The sequence below is a fragment of the Contarinia nasturtii genome, unplaced genomic scaffold (genome assembly GCF_009176525.2).
Source record: "Contarinia nasturtii isolate CC-2019 unplaced genomic scaffold, AAFC_CNas_1.1 Cnas_scaffold_220, whole genome shotgun sequence".
Classification (NCBI taxonomy): Eukaryota; Metazoa; Arthropoda; class Insecta; order Diptera; family Cecidomyiidae; genus Contarinia; species Contarinia nasturtii.
The window spans coordinates 240,423-257,819 of NW_022197577.1; the positions used below are offsets into that span (position 1 = coordinate 240,423).

The 17,397-nt window shown below is 34.0% G+C and overlaps 2 protein-coding genes across 9 annotated transcripts in view; one reads left to right on the top strand and one right to left on the bottom strand.

The window, feature by feature from the left end:
* Positions 1-3,961: 3,961 nt before the first annotated feature.
* Positions 3,962-7,105, top strand: LOC116336921 (pre-mRNA-splicing factor ATP-dependent RNA helicase DHX16). The gene is made up of 6 exons (XM_031761145.1): positions 3,962-4,226; positions 4,290-4,477; positions 4,550-4,686; positions 4,751-5,079; positions 5,145-5,630; positions 5,694-7,105. The coding sequence occupies exons 1-6, from the start codon at positions 4,065-4,067 to the stop codon at positions 7,083-7,085; spliced, it is 2,694 nt and encodes an 897-aa protein (XP_031617005.1). The 5' UTR covers positions 3,962-4,064; the 3' UTR covers positions 7,086-7,105.
* Positions 7,106-7,275: 170 nt separating this feature from the next.
* LOC116336982 (breast cancer anti-estrogen resistance protein 3 homolog) overlaps positions 7,276-17,397 on the bottom strand; it is a 31,543-nt gene continuing 21,421 nt past the window's right edge. For 7 of the 8 annotated variants that reach the window (XM_031761239.1, XM_031761236.1, XM_031761237.1 and 4 more), the window contains 9 exons: positions 12,879-12,948; positions 12,464-12,754; positions 11,650-11,915; positions 11,233-11,450; positions 9,955-11,138; positions 9,680-9,875; positions 9,247-9,351; positions 9,067-9,169; positions 7,276-8,919 (listed from right to left, as the gene is read on the bottom strand). In XM_031761239.1, the coding sequence (XP_031617099.1) occupies positions 8,766-8,919; positions 9,067-9,169; positions 9,247-9,351; positions 9,680-9,875; positions 9,955-11,138; positions 11,233-11,450; positions 11,650-11,915; positions 12,464-12,754; positions 12,879-12,948 (2,587 nt within the window). In that variant the 3' untranslated portion in view covers positions 7,276-8,765. The remainder of the gene's footprint in view (positions 8,920-9,066; positions 9,170-9,246; positions 9,352-9,679; positions 9,876-9,954; positions 11,139-11,232; positions 11,451-11,649; positions 11,916-12,463; positions 12,755-12,878; positions 12,949-17,397) is intronic. The other variant, XM_031761240.1, reaches the window with a different exon arrangement.

Below are 17,397 nucleotides of genomic sequence, written 5' to 3' on the forward strand. Positions count from 1 at the left end.
GCCGCTTGAAAGGCTTGAAAAATCGAACAAATATTATTTTGAACTTACTTAATAAAATAGACAACTACCACCGTGCAGAAAAGTTCGTCTTACTCCCGTAAGACTCTTTATTTCTCCTGAAAGTTCTATTGGAGTTAATGTAAAAATGATCGATCGACAGCACAAAAGATATTTAATAAAAAAATGCTTGGATTTTGGTCGATTGGATCTATTTATTCAGTCAAAGTTATATTTTATTGGACAAATTGTTTTCCGTAAAAGATTTTTCTATTGTTGACAGATAACGGCAATCAATTTGTTATCATTGGTTGAATTGTGTAACAGCTTACGTGTATTGCAGTCTTCGACCCTGATCGAACCGCAGCTGTGATTGATACAAAAGAAAAAAATGAACTAATTAGAAATCATGCTTGAAAAACAATGCATTCCTTCCATACCTCACAAAGTGGATAACGTGGATAGCGACATATTGGACATGGATGATCCTGATTTGCACGCGTGTTTATTCTGTTGAATCTATATTCACAGGCTATGCATTTATAGTATGCATGCCAGCGATATTCACGATCGCCCGATATTGTTCCCGGCATTTTTTTACTTCTCTTCAATTTCAGCTGAACAAAGATGTAATATGTTGAATGTTGTCTTCGTTGTTGTCTAGAAGTGATTATTGTTGCACTGCATTAGGTTGCACCTTCGAATTTACTCTGATTTGACGATTCAACAAAATTACGCTCAATATTAAACAGTGATTGGAAATGTATACAAAAAGAGTTTATCAATTTCAACTTTATTATTCTTGCAATCGTTGCGAAAATTGAGCAAATGCCAATATGTGGTGTTCACCATTATACTGTCACTTCTGGAAGATTTGTGTGCAATATAATTCAATGCGATGAATTCTTGTTGATAGTGATGGCATTAAATTTACATTATTTAAACAGAAGCGATTAATAAACAATAGTTAATCATATATATTTTCAAATAGAATGATTTTTGTTCATATAAATACAACGATGATTTATCATTTGCAAAGTGGTTGGATTGCATTTTCTGAGGACCATGATAACAGTAAACACTTTTTCGCTTGAATAAAGTGAATCATCCGCTATTTTATTTCTTTCAACTTTTGCTTGAATAAAAGTGCATCTTTCAAGATTTTACTTTCATTCCACTTAAAAAGAAACTTAAATTCTGTTTTTTTTTTAATGCAAACAATTATTTTTTCAAAGCATTTTATTTACAAACCATTTCTTTTTTTTAAATTAAAGTATGTCTTTTCTAATCAATTGACTCAATTGAGTTCATGATTTTTCGTTTTTTTAATTTCTATAAAATAATATTGTGTTTTCATTTATCCTCTTCACCTCTTATTTTACTGGAATTTGTTTTATAGTACAGACCAAAAAGGTTCCACATATAATATGCATTTAATATGTGTATGCATTTTACTCAATATATATTAAAAAAGAAACGCACAGAGTGATGTTTAAATTTTGTTATGCATTCAATTTATTCATTAAATCATAATAATATTAATGAAAAAAATGGTTTTCCATAGGTTGAAGCGAAAGTCATTATTTCTCATCCGATGGACGTTTAGCGAATTTTTTTACGAAGTATGGCAAGGAATTATTTCCCCCTATGATAATGGCGCTAAATTCAATCGAATAAAATAAAATAATTAGATTTCAATTCGAATTTACAATTTAATATTGACAAATCGTTCTCACTTACGCATATCGATCCGGATAATTTACCCTGCCACATCTTGGACATGAAGAACTCTGGTGCAGTGCAGTTTTTATAACGTTATATTCAGCACAGCCGATATTGGTGCATTTATAATGCGAGAGCCAGTGATCGTCCGACATTGTTATTCCTCTTCTTTCTCAATTGAGCTGAACAAAAAATTTAAATTGGAAAATTTGAATGTTACTTGCTTACTGTCCGGATTTAACTAATTTACCTGAAATAAGGCGATTCTTTTATGCACAACGATTGAACTCAACATTTTGTTCAAACGACACACGAACGATTGGATAAAATTAAAATAAACATTAAATCATGAGTGAAAATATATACAAAAATTGTTTATCACTTTTATTGTTCATGCAATCGCTACCAAAACTGATCAATATGGTATTTACTGATGAATGCATTTTCGAAAAGTCATAAAAATAAATATTCAAAATGACTAATGAGCAAGTCGAAAATAAATTGAGATTTATCATTATCAAAGTGATCGAGTTGAATTTGTCCGAAGTAAAAGAGCAACATTATTTCTGCTTAGATTTATTCTCTGATAAGATCATCAGCAATTTCTTGTAAAAATGAAGATTTGAATTTTTATTTACGAATTATTACTTCTCATCTCAATTATTTGTAGATGTTTTTGATTTTTATTCAAACATTTTTCAGGAAATACATACATCGTCTAATACTTTTACAAATGAGTCCAAGCAATTTAAAATTTATTCTCTCAATTATGGCTAATTCAATTTTTTTGGTTGATATCGTTTCTTATTCCTCAACTTTATAATAAAGTAAGGTTTTTTTTCTTTTTTTTTCTTTCTTGTTAATTCGTGATCGACCTCAAGATTACCTCAAATTTACTTACTTAATATTCGAAAAAAAAAATTCCCAAACTTTTAAATCAAAAAAAGTTCTTCTAGAGATCCTGTAAAAATGATCGATCGACTACACAATATGAAAAATGATAATGAAAATGCGTTAGATTTATGTTAATATTTTGCCAAATGACGAATTGGATCTATTTATTTAGTAAAAGCTATATTTTATTTGACAAAAATTGTTTTCCATAGAAGCTTTTTCTACTGTTGAAAACAACGGCATCATCGGTTGTTATCATTGGTTGAATTGTATGTGTAATAGCTTATATTCGTGGCTTTGTTTGACCATTCTTGAAGGGCAGCTGAAATGAATAAAATGAAGTGATTAAAAAACAATTCGACTCGAGTCGTTCTTGAATTTCAAGGGAAAGTCATGCGAAAAATAATTTTTAAAATGTATTTAATCCAAAATAAAATCAAATGAGAGTTTTACTTACATCGTGTATTGGATAATTAATGGTGCCGCATCTTTTACATATGGCGCTCTCATTTACGTGTGTGTTTATTCCATTTTGTTCATATCTACAATCCATGCACCTATAGTATGCATGCCAGCGTGCATCCGACATTGTTTCCCGATTTTTACTTCTCTTAAATATTAGCTGAACAAAAATATTGAAGGTTGCTTGCTTGTTTTCTGCAAATGGTTATTTTTGCACTGCATAATGGCTCTTTTATACACCATTATCGGAACCAAAATTGCAAACGTATTAATTTTGAAAGGAAATTACCATTCACTATGTCTCGAAATTTTGTTTAAACGAAACCCAAACAAACGAACACGATTACTTTTGAAAATTTGCCAATACTTCAGAAAAACACAACCAAAGCAACACATTGATAACGAACTCATAAATTCAATCGCGTTTGGCGATGTAAAAATATTAATCCAATATTAAACAGCGATTGAGTACAAAAACGGTTTGATGATAAACAGCGATAAATTTATTAAGTGATGTTACTCAGAAAGTATAGCGATAAACAAATGATTATTTGTCACGAATAAATCATCGTTGTATTCATTCACTTTCATTCAGCCTCAAAAAGAGTAATTCAATTATGATATTTACGCAATTTCATTGCAAACCATCTCCTTGGTTAAAATTGAAATGAGTTAACTTGATTTTTCAACAAGTAAGAAGATGTATGCAATTACATGTGATCATTTGAGAAAAGAAAAAAACTTGTTTTAGTAAAAAGAAACGGAAAAAATAGGCTACAATATGTAATTCAAATAATTGGCAACATTATAAACACTGAAAAAATGCACATATGGCAACACTGACTTTGACAGGTCAACGCACAAATGTCAAACAAAACACATTGAATATACGTCGATGCTTATAATCTTGTTTACAAAACGTTTACAATTCATCGCGAATTTTAAAGAAAATTGTTGTGTTTTTATAGGTAAGAATCAGTAACCGTACCATGGCGGACAGTAAATCATCGCGAAGACGTAAATATTCGACTAGTTCGAATAGTAGTGTGGATAGTGCTGAAGATGAACGCCGCAAAGATTTGAAGGAAAGAGATGAGTTCGCCAATCGATTACGAAAGAAAGATGAAAGCCACACGAGAAAAGTTACCGAGGTAAGTATGCATGCGATATTAAATAAAATGAATGTAATTTCATAATTATGTGTATAATTATAGGCATCGGGTAAAAAGGGATACGAAGAGGCGGCAAAACGGCTTAAAATGGAACTCGATGATCGAGACAAAGTTGTGCCAAATTTGCGGTTACAATCTCGTCGGATTTATTTGGAAAAGCGTAAAGAGGACAAAGTGGCCGAATTGGAGGCAGACATTCAAGATGACGAATATCTCTTCAATGAAGAAGTGTAAGTAACTGGGTCATTTCATATCATTTATAAATATCGTGCATTAATTGGAACATGTTATCTCTCGTACAGTTTGACACAACGTGAAAAAATTGATCGTGAACACAAGAAACAATTGCTGCAAATAGCCAAAGAACATGAAAAAGCCCGTGAATTGGAACGAGTGCAGCGCTATCATATGCCACAAGATAGAAAAAAAGGCGAAAAAGGTAAAATATAACAACAAGTATGATTCATGTGATTTTTCTTATAATTTTTTTACTTTTTTTGTAGACGATTACTATGAGGTCGATGAACGTGAAAAATTGCCAAATTCTGAGCAAAAGAAATGGGAAAGTGAACGATTGGCGTCAGCAATGTATAAATTTGGCGCCAAAGATGCGACCGAGAAACAAAAACAACAAGAGGAATACGATCTGCTTTTAGACGACCAAATTGAATTCATTCAGGCAATGACAATTGATGAGTCGAAAAACAAAGAAAAAATTGAACCTCCAATTTCGGAAACACAAAAGAAACGCATGGATATCAAAGAGACAAAGGAATCACTGCCGGTATATCGGTTTAGGGATGATTTGATTGCAGCCATACGTGAGCATCAGGTAAACAAAAATGAAATTGCTGTTTCATTTGACGACTTTGCTAACAAATCTTTGTTTCTAATTAGGTCTTGATCGTCGAGGGAGAAACAGGAAGTGGTAAAACGACGCAAATTCCCCAATACTTATACGAGGCAGGTTTTACCCAAGGTGGCCAAAAAATCGGTTGTACTCAACCAAGAAGAGTGGCCGCAATGTCTGTATCGGCACGTGTTGCCGTTGAAATGGGTGTCAAATTGGGAAATGAAGTTGGTTACAGTATTCGATTTGAGGATTGCACCTCCGAACGAACGGTTTTAAAATACATGACCGATGGTACATTGCATCGTGAATTTTTGTCCGAACCGGATCTTGCGTCGTACAGTGTTATGATCATCGATGAAGCTCACGAACGCACTCTGCACACGGATATTCTATTTGGTCTCGTAAAGGATATTGCACGTTTTCGTCCCGATTTAAAATTGCTCATTTCCAGTGCCACGTTGGATGCTGAGAAATTCTCTCAATTCTTCGACGATGCACCAATATTTCGCATTCCCGGTCGAAGATTTCCGGTAAATACTTTTCATTATCAATCAAAACACAATGTTTTTAATCTATCATTTTTCGTTGAATAGGTTGATATTTACTACACAAAAGCACCCGAAGCTGATTACATCGATGCATGTGTTGTGTCTGTCTTGCAAATTCACGCAACTCAACCACTTGGTGATATTTTAGTCTTTCTCACCGGTCAAGATGAAATTGAAACCTGTCAAGAAATGCTACAGGACCGTGTTAAGCGTTTGGGTTCAAAATTGCGAGAACTACTGATTTTACCGGTCTATGCAAATTTACCAAGTGACATGCAAGCCAAAATCTTTGAACCCACACCGAAAAATGCGCGAAAAGTTGTGTTAGCAACAAATATTGCAGAAACTTCGTTAACTATCGACAATATCATTTATGTAATTGATCCCGGATTTGCAAAACAAAATAATTTCAATTCGCGCACGGGAATGGAATCGTTGATGGTGGTGCCGATTAGTAAGGCGTCGGCCAATCAACGTGCTGGTCGGGCCGGACGAGTGGCAGCGGGCAAATGTTTCCGCCTGTACACAGCCTGGGCATATAAACAAGAATTAGAAGACAACACAGTACCCGAAATTCAGCGCATCAATTTGGGAAATGCAGTTTTAATGCTCAAAGCACTGGGTATCCATGATTTAATTCATTTTGATTTCTTGGATCCACCACCGAACGAAACGCTGGTACTTGCTTTGGAACAATTGTACGCTTTGGGAGCGTTAAATCATCATGGCGAACTAACTAAATTGGGCCGACGAATGGCTGAATTCCCGGTCGATCCGCTGATGGCAAAAATGTTAATCGCTAGTGAAAAGTATAAATGTTCTGAAGATGTTGTTACGATAGCTGCCATGCTATCGGTAAATTCATCCGTTTTCTATCGGCCGAAAGACAAAATAATTCATGCCGATACGGCGCGGAAAAATTTTAACGATCCAAATGGCGATCATTTGTCACTACTCAACGTGTATAATCAATGGGTTGAAACCGACTACAGTACCCAATGGTGTTATGAGAATTTTATACAATATCGTTCGATGAAAAGAGCTCGTGATGTACGCGATCAGCTGGTGGGTTTGATGGAGCGGGTTGAAATTGAAATGGTTTCATGTTTACCCGAAACGATTCCGATTCGAAAAGCAATTACAGCTGGTTACTTTTATCACATTGCAAGATTGTCAAAAGGCGGCAATTATAAAACGGCAAAGCATAATCAAACCGTTATGATACATCCGAATTCAGCATTGTTCGAAGAACTGCCCAGATGGGTGCTGTATCATGAATTAGTGTTCACAACGAAGGAGTACATGCGGCAAGTCACCGAAATTGAAAGCAAATGGCTGTTGGAAGTGGCACCACATTATTACAAACCAAAAGAATTGGAGGATTCAACGAATAAAAAAATGCCGAAAACAGTTGGTCGGGCAACAAAAACAGAATAAATTGTGTATATTGGATTAAATTTAGAAAATATTAAATAAAATACATTTAAAAAAAATTGGGTTTTTTCTTCAAATTATTTTAACAAAATTATGCCTAATAATTTTAATCTCGTTTTCTTCGCATAATTCTCCATCACATAAAATTTGAAAAAAAAAAAAAAAAAAAAAAAAATAGAAACACACACTGGAATGAGTTTTGTTAATTTTAATTTTATTATTTGTGACTATAATAATTTGTAAATTTGATTATAAATTTATGCATACATGCATATGTCGTTTCGAATAAGTTGCATAGTTCTAACTGTTTCATAGTATCTCCATTTAATATCGAATAATTTATATTGTGTGGATAATTTTCTCATCGATTTTGGATTAATTTGTCTTCATATTTGTAAATGATTAATATTACATGTTATTTCGTTTCATTTTTTTTTGTTAGCAAATCGGTGTATGAAATTTCGTTTATTTTGCGCCGTTAAAAAATGTGTCAAAAGCTATGGGACTACAAAATCTCGTTACTGTGGAAGATTTTTTTGCATTATGAAAAAATTGAAAACACTACAACGGTTTTGGAATGAGAATTTCGAAATGCGGGTATTCTAATAATGATTTGGCATAAAGGTATTTCTCGCTCTACATTGAGGAATGTGGCTAAAAGGAATTTCAGATGCTACTTTTGATATTAAATTCTAATATTATTACGCAATAGTTCGTCGGCAAATTTTTGTGCTATTTTTTTCGCAATTTGTACAAATTCCTACTACAAGTGCTTAAAAAAGTGACGCTTTCGAATCTATTCGGTACTATTCTCTGCAAATAAGAAACAAAATACACATTATCAAAATTGTGCGTTGTCAAAACGGGTATTTTCATATTTTGAAGATATTAATCTGTTCAATGCTGTGGTCGTATTGAAGTTTTGTTTCATAATCGATAAAAAAAATGTGTTGGTCACTTTGACATATATATCGCAAACAATTGGCCTAATTTCTTTTCAAAAGTTAATTAAAGTTTTTCCGATAGTACCTCCGATCGTTTTTCGTGAATCGAATGTGTTTTTAATGATACGAAAGACACAATTTTTTTTTTCAAATATTATGTTCAGTGATTCCACGTAGTTGACATAATCTATGACATAAATTATTCCACACATAATTTTGAATAGAATTCAACATAATAACAACTCTTCTTAAAATTATTAGTATCACAAAAATCGGAAACAAATAAAATAATAATTGAACCGTCGAACAAAAAATTTACATGAAATAAATATAGGTGGATTCCAAAAACCATTCACAAAGACAACGGTGGCAGGTAGATGTATTGTAGCAGTATAATATAGAAAAGCAACCGTGTAGCGGTGCAAATTCTTCAAATCACGATAGAAAACGTTGTTTTCCACTTTTTTTTTGTCTTTGTGAGGAATATCCTGACTAGTTTCGTTTTCGTCAAAGTAGCGTAATTAGTGGCAAAATATAAAGTGGCGTTTTGATATACACCAATAATAATTGTCACAATGTTTAGTAAATAGTTCTCTCTTTATGAATACGTTTGAATTTTTCTTTTTTGCACATAAAAATGGATTATTATTTGTTTTGTGAAATTCGAATTTCTATTTGGATTTGTTTTATCACTTTATTGTCCGTCCAAAAAATGATCGGATTTGTGCGTGATTTCTATTTATCCAGATCGATCACCATTCAAGGTCAAAGTTGAACCTCCGCAGAATTTCTCTGCCATCAATGAAAGAATTTGTTCGAGTTTTGTGTGACGTTCAGCAGCTGGTGCTAATGATCCTTTGCTTCCCCATAAGAATTTCATTTGGAATTCAGTTCTGTAAAGAAATTCATTCAATAAATTAGTTGTCTATGCTTTTCTCGTAAAGAAAAACTGTGTTCTTGATAATTTTGTGCGATATAGTATTGTTTTCTGTATCTAAATGCCTTGAATTATTCCATTGACAAAAAGTGGAGTAAAATACCTGAATGAATCTTCGAGCAACTCATCGATACGATTGTCGGTTAAAACAGCTTGTGCGTTTCGTCGATACATTGGAAGATTTTTGATAAAATTTCGAAGAGAATCTGTAAATATTCGATTTAATTAGGTTTAGAAAAAAATAGGTTCAAAGTAGATTATGTATTAGTATTATTGGCCGTACCTATGTGTGCGAAAACCGTTGATAAACCAAAATCAACTGAACTATTTTCCCAAGGTGAGATGCAAACCGTTATTAAAGAAGACGGTGGCCCAATTTGATTCATATCTAAATAATGAACGGAATGTTTCAGTATATTAAAGGGTTCTTCAGAAGTTAGTTCTCTACTTTCACAATTTATCCTTTTCACATTTATGGCTACACGGCATTTTCATACTTGAAAAAAAAACTTATGTGTACTTTAACATTTTTCTACAAGAATAACAACTGCACTTCCATATTACATACTCGTTAGCATGGAAGGTACCATCGGGCATACAGTGTAGCAGTAAATGTGTGATAAACTTAACTTGACAGTTGAAAGTTTTATTGAATTTGTGATATGTGATTTTGGAATTGTTGGAAAAAACTTTTAAATTATTTGAAATTCACTTACGATTAAGCATATCGGTAACATTTCGATCTCTCAATAGAACATATGGCAAAATATGCGGAATGGTTGTATTTGGCGCCACTGGATTTGTGCAGCTATTCATATTCTTCCATTGTGGTCTTAGTTTTGCTTCAAAATTGAATGCGCTGTCGGTGTATTTCTGTCGTAACATATACCAAGTTGACTGCAATCGTTCAATCTAGAAGAAAAACACAAATTGGACTTAGTGCATGTTTGCAAATAGACAATTTAAAATAAAATGCATTAAATTAACAAACCTGTGGCATACATAGTCCCAGCATAATATTGCTGAAACCATAAAGATTACCAAGTGCTGTTTTCGTGTCAATGGCAATCTGAATCCATTTATTAAGTGTTTCAGTTCGTTCGGCATCATCTGAGCACGTTAAAACTGTGACAGCAATTAATAATCGTATACATTCGGTACGTTCAATTAAATCTTTTCTAAATTGTTCCCCATGGTCTAAGGTAATCAATTCAATGCCGCTACAGTTGAAAATGCTTTGTTCGTTGTGTTCAGTCTTGGCCGGTTCGTCCAATAAAAGTCGAAAATCGATGCGACTCATATGATTTGCAATAACTCTTGGTGCTGTTTCGCTCAACATGATTCGTATGGTGTTCAATGCATCATTGTCCAGAGGTTTATTTTCGATGGCTGGCAACAAAAGTGTGGTAAAGTTTTCCAAATCAAATTTCGAGCATTGTTCCAGTTCTGGTATTTCTAGTGCCATTAAATTGTTTTCAATTTCGGTACTATCGAATTCGGCGTAACTTTTTAATGTTGTTGAAGAAGCCGAATTCGATAAGAATTTTGGATTACGAATCACAACACCAGTGACACGTTGTGGTTGTTGAAAAGCACCTTCTGCAAGTGAATCATTGGCAGCCGAACTTTGTGCCGAATCACCCGAGCCATTACCAGAATCTGAACCGCTTGCATGATATGAAACGAGACGATTAAACTGTGGCCCACCATCCAATGGCAGATCTTTGAGTGTCGTTGTACTGTCATGTCGTAGATTTAGCATTGAACGATTTGGTTTCAGCGGCGGTGAGGTGATTCGTTCATCAGTTGGTGTGGTTACCTCCTCTTCCTCTTCGAACTGTTTACGAAATGTCGTCCGATTGACTGTGCATCCATCAAGACTACCGTCACGCGTTAAACTGGCCGTTCGCGAATGTATTAAAGTACGTTGAATACCACGAACGCCATTATTTGTATTACTACGAGGCAGAGACTGTGTGCTGACACTGTGATTGATGGGCGCATCGAGTGATGTTCGAGACAACGATAAATGTCCAATATTTGCACGGTTGAGAGCATCGGTTGAATTTTCATTTGGTGAATCCACCACATCTTTGGCATTACTATACTTATTATCGAGAATTAAATTCTTTTCAAACTTTTTGTTGAACGATCCATTCAGTTCGCCATTTTTCGCTGTAAACAAGTGAAACGAAGAAGTTTTAGACAAGAGAAGAATCAAGAATTTTATAAAACCAGGTCGAGTTGAACGGTTTAATTTATGTTTTACCTCGTATAATACCATCGGCACTGCAATATTTTTCGTTTAAATTGCGCTTAGTCGAGCAAGCAGTCATTGTTTGACCCGGTTGAACGGGTGTCAGCGAATGTGATCGTTGCTTTTTTGTCGGTAGCCGTGGTGGTATATCTCGTTTAATATGCGGTGGGGATGATCGTGGACTATGATATGAATGATTAATGCCAATTAGTTGGCTATACGATGGATATCTAATGTTCGATTTTTGTTTTTCATTCGATTTGGTTTTGATTTAATTTTGAACGATGTGGTGGATAAAATTTGGAAAAAAATTTAAATAATTGATTGAATTTTGGAGCCAATTTTATAAGAGATAACATGCAATGAAAAACAAAAATAATACAATTGCGGAGAAAAATAACAACAAAATTGAATTTTGTTAAGCCATACCTAAAGCCAACATTAACAAGCGACGGTGAATTCAATGGGCTGACGCCTCTTGAATTGGCAATCGATTGATTTATTCCATATTTGGTTGCGTAAAATGATAGCGGATATGTTCGATTGCATGGAAAACGAATGCGCGCTCCAGATGCGACCGAAATTGATTTTCCGGAGCCAACGTAGTATGTAATTAAATCAGGAACGGTATCATAGCAATCGTCCTCAAATTGATACTGCACACGTTCATACACTGTGTCCGGTTGAATTAAAACCTGCATGGAAAATACAAACAAAATTAAGATAAATCCCAATAATATTCGCGAATTTGTGCAAATCAATTTCAGTGATTTTCAGGCCAATATACAATGTAATTGAACTGTATAGAAAGAATGAACAATTTTTCAAAAAATTGAATGGCTAAATGAAACATTGTTGTGGAGAATATTGTTTCCGAAAGTTAACCGGAATTGAATGCTTCCTCTTCGTTTATTATCGAAAATAAAATCAAATTATATGAGTTTGGCAGAAGTTTATTGTAGCTGAAAGTTGCTTACGCAGGCCTCGATGAACATGGCAACGCTATTTTATGTTGCATGGCTGTCTATTCTCTTGTTTTATTCGAAGAATTTTATTACATAGAATTAGATTGTTCACGAGATCTAAATGAAATTTGATGAATTTTATGGGCCACAATGATGTCTGCGGCCATGAATAGTTAAAATGAAGTAGAACGACCACTCAAGCAAGCAATGCTATCCAATTTCGTAATTTGATTCGAAGAATATTGATTATATCGATTTCTCATAAAAAAAAGGCTCACCTTATTTATGACAAAATGTAGAATAGATCCCTTTGACATGCAAGTCAGCACGAAATTGCCGGGCTGCGATACGCAATCTCGAACTAGAAAATCACCATCCTTTTCAACAAGTTCTTCGGCACGTTGTCGAGGTATTGTCGCATAATACCATGCATGCGAACGCAAATCGGTTTTATCCAATGACAGTTCCCATTCGAGTGCCTTTTTTAGTGCAATCGATTCTTGTGTTGGTGTTATTGGTGTCGATGCACCGCTGCTGCCGTTTGTTGCATCTTTTGTCGATGATTGTTCCTGAAAGTGCCATTATGTACCGTTATTATTTTCCATTAACAAAAATGTGCGCACACTTTCGAAACTTGTTCGTTTCGGTTCGTGGAAAAGCTATTAGAAAAAAAATTATGTTTGCACTACTTACCATATCTAATAGATCGCCCAGACTTACACTTTGTTTCTGTTTGGTTTGTGCTGTGTTTAGTGTTTCATATCTGCAAACAAGAGAAAGTTTTATTCACAATATTATTATCACAACAAAACAGAAGTTTAATATTCCCCCAGCAAAATGAGTAAGTAAAAATTAAATCGACCCATTCGAATTCATTCATTATAATTACTAGCAACTTTACAGGGCATCGTTCGAAATTACCAAGGGGATTTTAAGAGATTTTTAAATTAGGCGTTTGAATCAATAAAAAAACGGAATAGTACATTTTGTCGCTTTGAAAACCCAGTTTCGTTTCATTGAATATTTATTCAGCTTCTTTTGAATGAAACCTCTCAAACAACGGATTTATAATTGTCGGAACACAAGCATTTTTCACTTGAATAATACTGTAAATGAAGCATCACTTCATTGTTGTTTGTTATTTTTCAAATCTCAAACGTGTAAATTATCGCATCATTGCGGAGCTTCAAATAAAATACAATGACAAACACTTTCTCTAACTCTCAGGCGTCATTTTAATTTATATTGTTTTTATTGTTATTTTTTTTTAGTCTTTGTAATGAAAAGTTTTCCAACGGTACATATTTTCATGTTTTATGCATATCGGTAAAATATTTTCCACTTACATTGGTCTGGTAAAAACCAAAGTTTAGCGAACAAATTAAGCTATAAAGGAAATGAATGAATGGTTACCGTGACACTCTACACTATGTGCATTAGCCGCAATGAAACTGCGTTTAAATGAAAGGATGCAATTTATTTTTAGTATATTCAAGTTCTTGCCACTTTAATTTGTCACTTTTCAACGTTAGACAGTTTTGCAAGTGAATGCGCTCGAATCAAAACATTTACGCTGCTGAAGATGCTGAAAAGCAGTCGATAAAAGCCACTTGTAAACATCGTTATTTTAAGTTTTAACCATCTTTCTTGCCGTAATTTCCGTAGAGCCTTTTTTACTTTCATCGTACTCTCTTGGAAGCAAATGGCTAATGATGAATATGATGTCGAAACTAATTGAATTTGTTTACTGATTTTAAGTTTTTGGGGCTTTTGTTTATCTCAAATAGAAATTATTATAAAATTTACGACATCGAATTTTGGCGAAAATGTTCAAAGTTTCTATTCAATTTTCAATGAAAATTGATATTCGATGAGTATTATCATTCTTCAAAAGCATGCAATTACATTGTTGAAACTTTCGAAAATGCTATTTAAACTTGTGTCGTTTGACTTTTGAAAACTAATTTTCGTTTCCGTCATGAAGCAAAATTGGTTCCGATCCATTGAATCAATTGTCTTGATCCACTCAATTCGAAAATGACATTTGCGGGGTAGCATCGGATACATATAGTGCCGTCGATTGTTTAACAAATATTTGCTCGTTTGCCGCTTTGAAATATGTAGCAGCAATTGGATCATCTTTGTTTGTTTTTCTGGCTATGTTTGGTAGGCCTTGCATCTCATCATTATGCAATATCACACCAATGATGTTGAGCTCTTTCTGCATTTTTGGGCTTAAATGGCGAATAACGAAGCGAATGTAAATTTGCATGCGCACATATATTCCCTGAGACTCGATTTAGTGTTTAATCGTTGTGCATAATGTCATGGAGTCCCCTCTCGTTAGTGCACCAAGAGTTGGAATTTTCTCTGTGATTATGTAAATAATTAATTTAGTCCCAGATCCTTTTGTGTGCATAAACAAAACATTGCACATTGACATTGAATGGCGACGGTGTTTAAAATGTGGTGCGTACATACGTTAAAATGGTAATGGAAATTAAGGATGCTCGAATTTAATCAAATGCTTTGTTTTCACTCAAACGACCAAAGTTATACGAGAAAAACATCACCAACCAGAGAGAAGGTGTAATAGTGAAAACGTGTTGTTTATTATCCAAATATGGAATGGTATAATGAGGTTTGCCGTCATTTACATACTTGTTTGCTGTCGTTTGCAGTTTTTGTGTGTGTGTGCACTGTGCGTGTGCACTGGCAAGGGATGATGTAACGACCCCAGTAAAGTGGTGAGTCTCAAATATCCTTGAATCTTTTCGACGATATGAACGAATAAATGTTGCATGTAATGGGAAATAACAAAAAGACGGTCGAATCATCAAAATGAATCATAAAATATATATATATATAAAGAGTGAATCGTCACCCTCAAATTCTGCAGAGTTGGCGTCGTCATTTAGATTTTTTTTTTCATACGTTTTCATCGAGACGTCGTCGTTTAAGACCAACGCAGCGAATACAATTTTTGATTGCTTGTCTGCGTTTCATGTATAATGCAAAAAGTAAATCAATTTTCCCCCATCGCGTTCTGCGTTTTATATGCGATCTGATACTACTTTCCTGTAGGAAAAATTACGTACATACACTCACAACATCTGAAAAACCGGGAACAAAAATATGAGCCGAATGAAATATTCAAAGGAAAGTATGAACAAAAAAAAACGTTATTATGTGCTGTAAATATGAATGCAAATGTCATAAATGTTTATAATTTGTTGCAATGCGCTCTTTTGCCTCCGGTGAAAGAAAAATCGCACAAACTCAAAAGCACTTTGTGGTAGCGAAAACTTTACTCTGTCGAACGACGACAACGCAGATATTAAAGATCAACAACAGAGAGAAAAAAAAAACGGGATAAAGAATGTTGTGTATAAAGAAAGTGCACTTGCACATTGAAAACAATCCATTATTATGGTTTTTTCCGGCCTGATTGTTCATTATTTTTGCAATTTTATGCAGCAAATACGAATATCGGGTTTTATCAGCACATTGCCAACCGAGAAATGTTTACCGAATGGATTCAACAATGTAATAGCGTTGTAAAAGCATTATGTAAGGCATTTTCTTCCCTTTTGTGTCTGTGTGATGGCAAATCTGCGTTTCACCAGCGAGGCTCTTATCCCATTTGAAATTCCAGCTGAATTTATTACAGACGGTTTTTCATTCTTGGCAAACTTTCGGTGAATTTATGAGGGGCATGAGAATAATATGTTTTTTTTTCTTGCATTCATTCTCGTCGCCTGGTGGAATAAAATCACCGTCATTCCGAACTGTTTTTTTCCTCTTTTTGGCATCTTTTTATTGAAGAAGAAAAAAGGCTTTTGTGTCATTTTACTGTGCTCAACCAATTGTTTATTCTGGCAATCATTTGTCTTCATGATGATACAAACAAAGGAACTTTTTAATAATGGTTATACAGTTATGTCAAAAAAAGAGGATTTTTGTCTTTTATTCGAGTTAAGAGGAAAAATCGAATTAAAAACCAATCCATGGTTACAATCATGTCATACTTGATGCACAATTATTGATTGATTGCAATTGTTGAATGGAAAATATTTGAAACGGAGTCTGTTTTATTCAAGCTGACAATAATTCAAAGAAGAAAAAGGTGTCCGAAGAGTTTTTTATGAAAATTCACTCGACGTTATCTCTTCTTCTATTCATGGAACGGTACCATACAGAATAACGTGATGTGAATTTGGAGAAAAAAAGAGTTGCTAAACAGAACGTCAGAACAACTGCTACAAGTGTATCGCGAGACGTGCAACAAACTCTTCAATACTTAGTTCAGGATGACTGCACACTTTCCAAGTGTCTAGAGCGATTTTTTTCCCAATGTTTCATTTGAAAGGACATTAGTTACGTGAGGAGAAATATATAAGAAACGTTTTTTAAAAAAATCGATTGACCACACCCAAGAGAATAAATAGAGAGATACTCCAAAAGAATCGATTAAAACTTTTCTCTCGCCTTTTTTTCCACCGAGTCGTACTTTTTTCCCACTTCAAATCGAACATGTTTCTTTCATTCACAGCGTACATGTGAATCTCATTGAAGCTCGGAAAATATTCGAGAAAAATTCCAATGTATACAGTTTTTGTCGTCTGATCAAATAGTCTAGACAAACTATTTATAATGGAAATGCTTTCAATAATTCAGAAGCAGTAAACGTGAACGGAAATTATCTTTTATTATATTCGATAAAATAGCGTTTCGCTTATCGATCGAACATCTTATGATGAAACGTCGAACATCAAATACCCTTTGAAATGAGTTGATTGACAACTATAAAAGATAAAACTATAAAAAAAACATATTGACGTTCATCAATTTCATGCAAAAATGTTATTTTATTGAAGCATGTCGAAAGGCTTTTAACGTCTTGTCTGTCATCGTACAGTTTAGTTGAACAACAATGACATTGCGAATGTTCGGTATAACACCGAAAAAACATTACACTCAGTTACATAGAAATTGTTTGCACAGGGAATTGATTGTAATTTGTAATCCCATCGTCGTGGTAGTTTGAACATTGACGGGTGATCCTTTTGACACTCAGCTTCTTTAAATTTGTTTTATCACTTGAAAAAGGATGACATCGATTTTAATTACGGTTCGGTGAATTTGTTTGCGTTGATCTTGAAATGCAAATATTGACTAATCGAGAGAAGAGAGAAAGTCCTTGCATATCAAA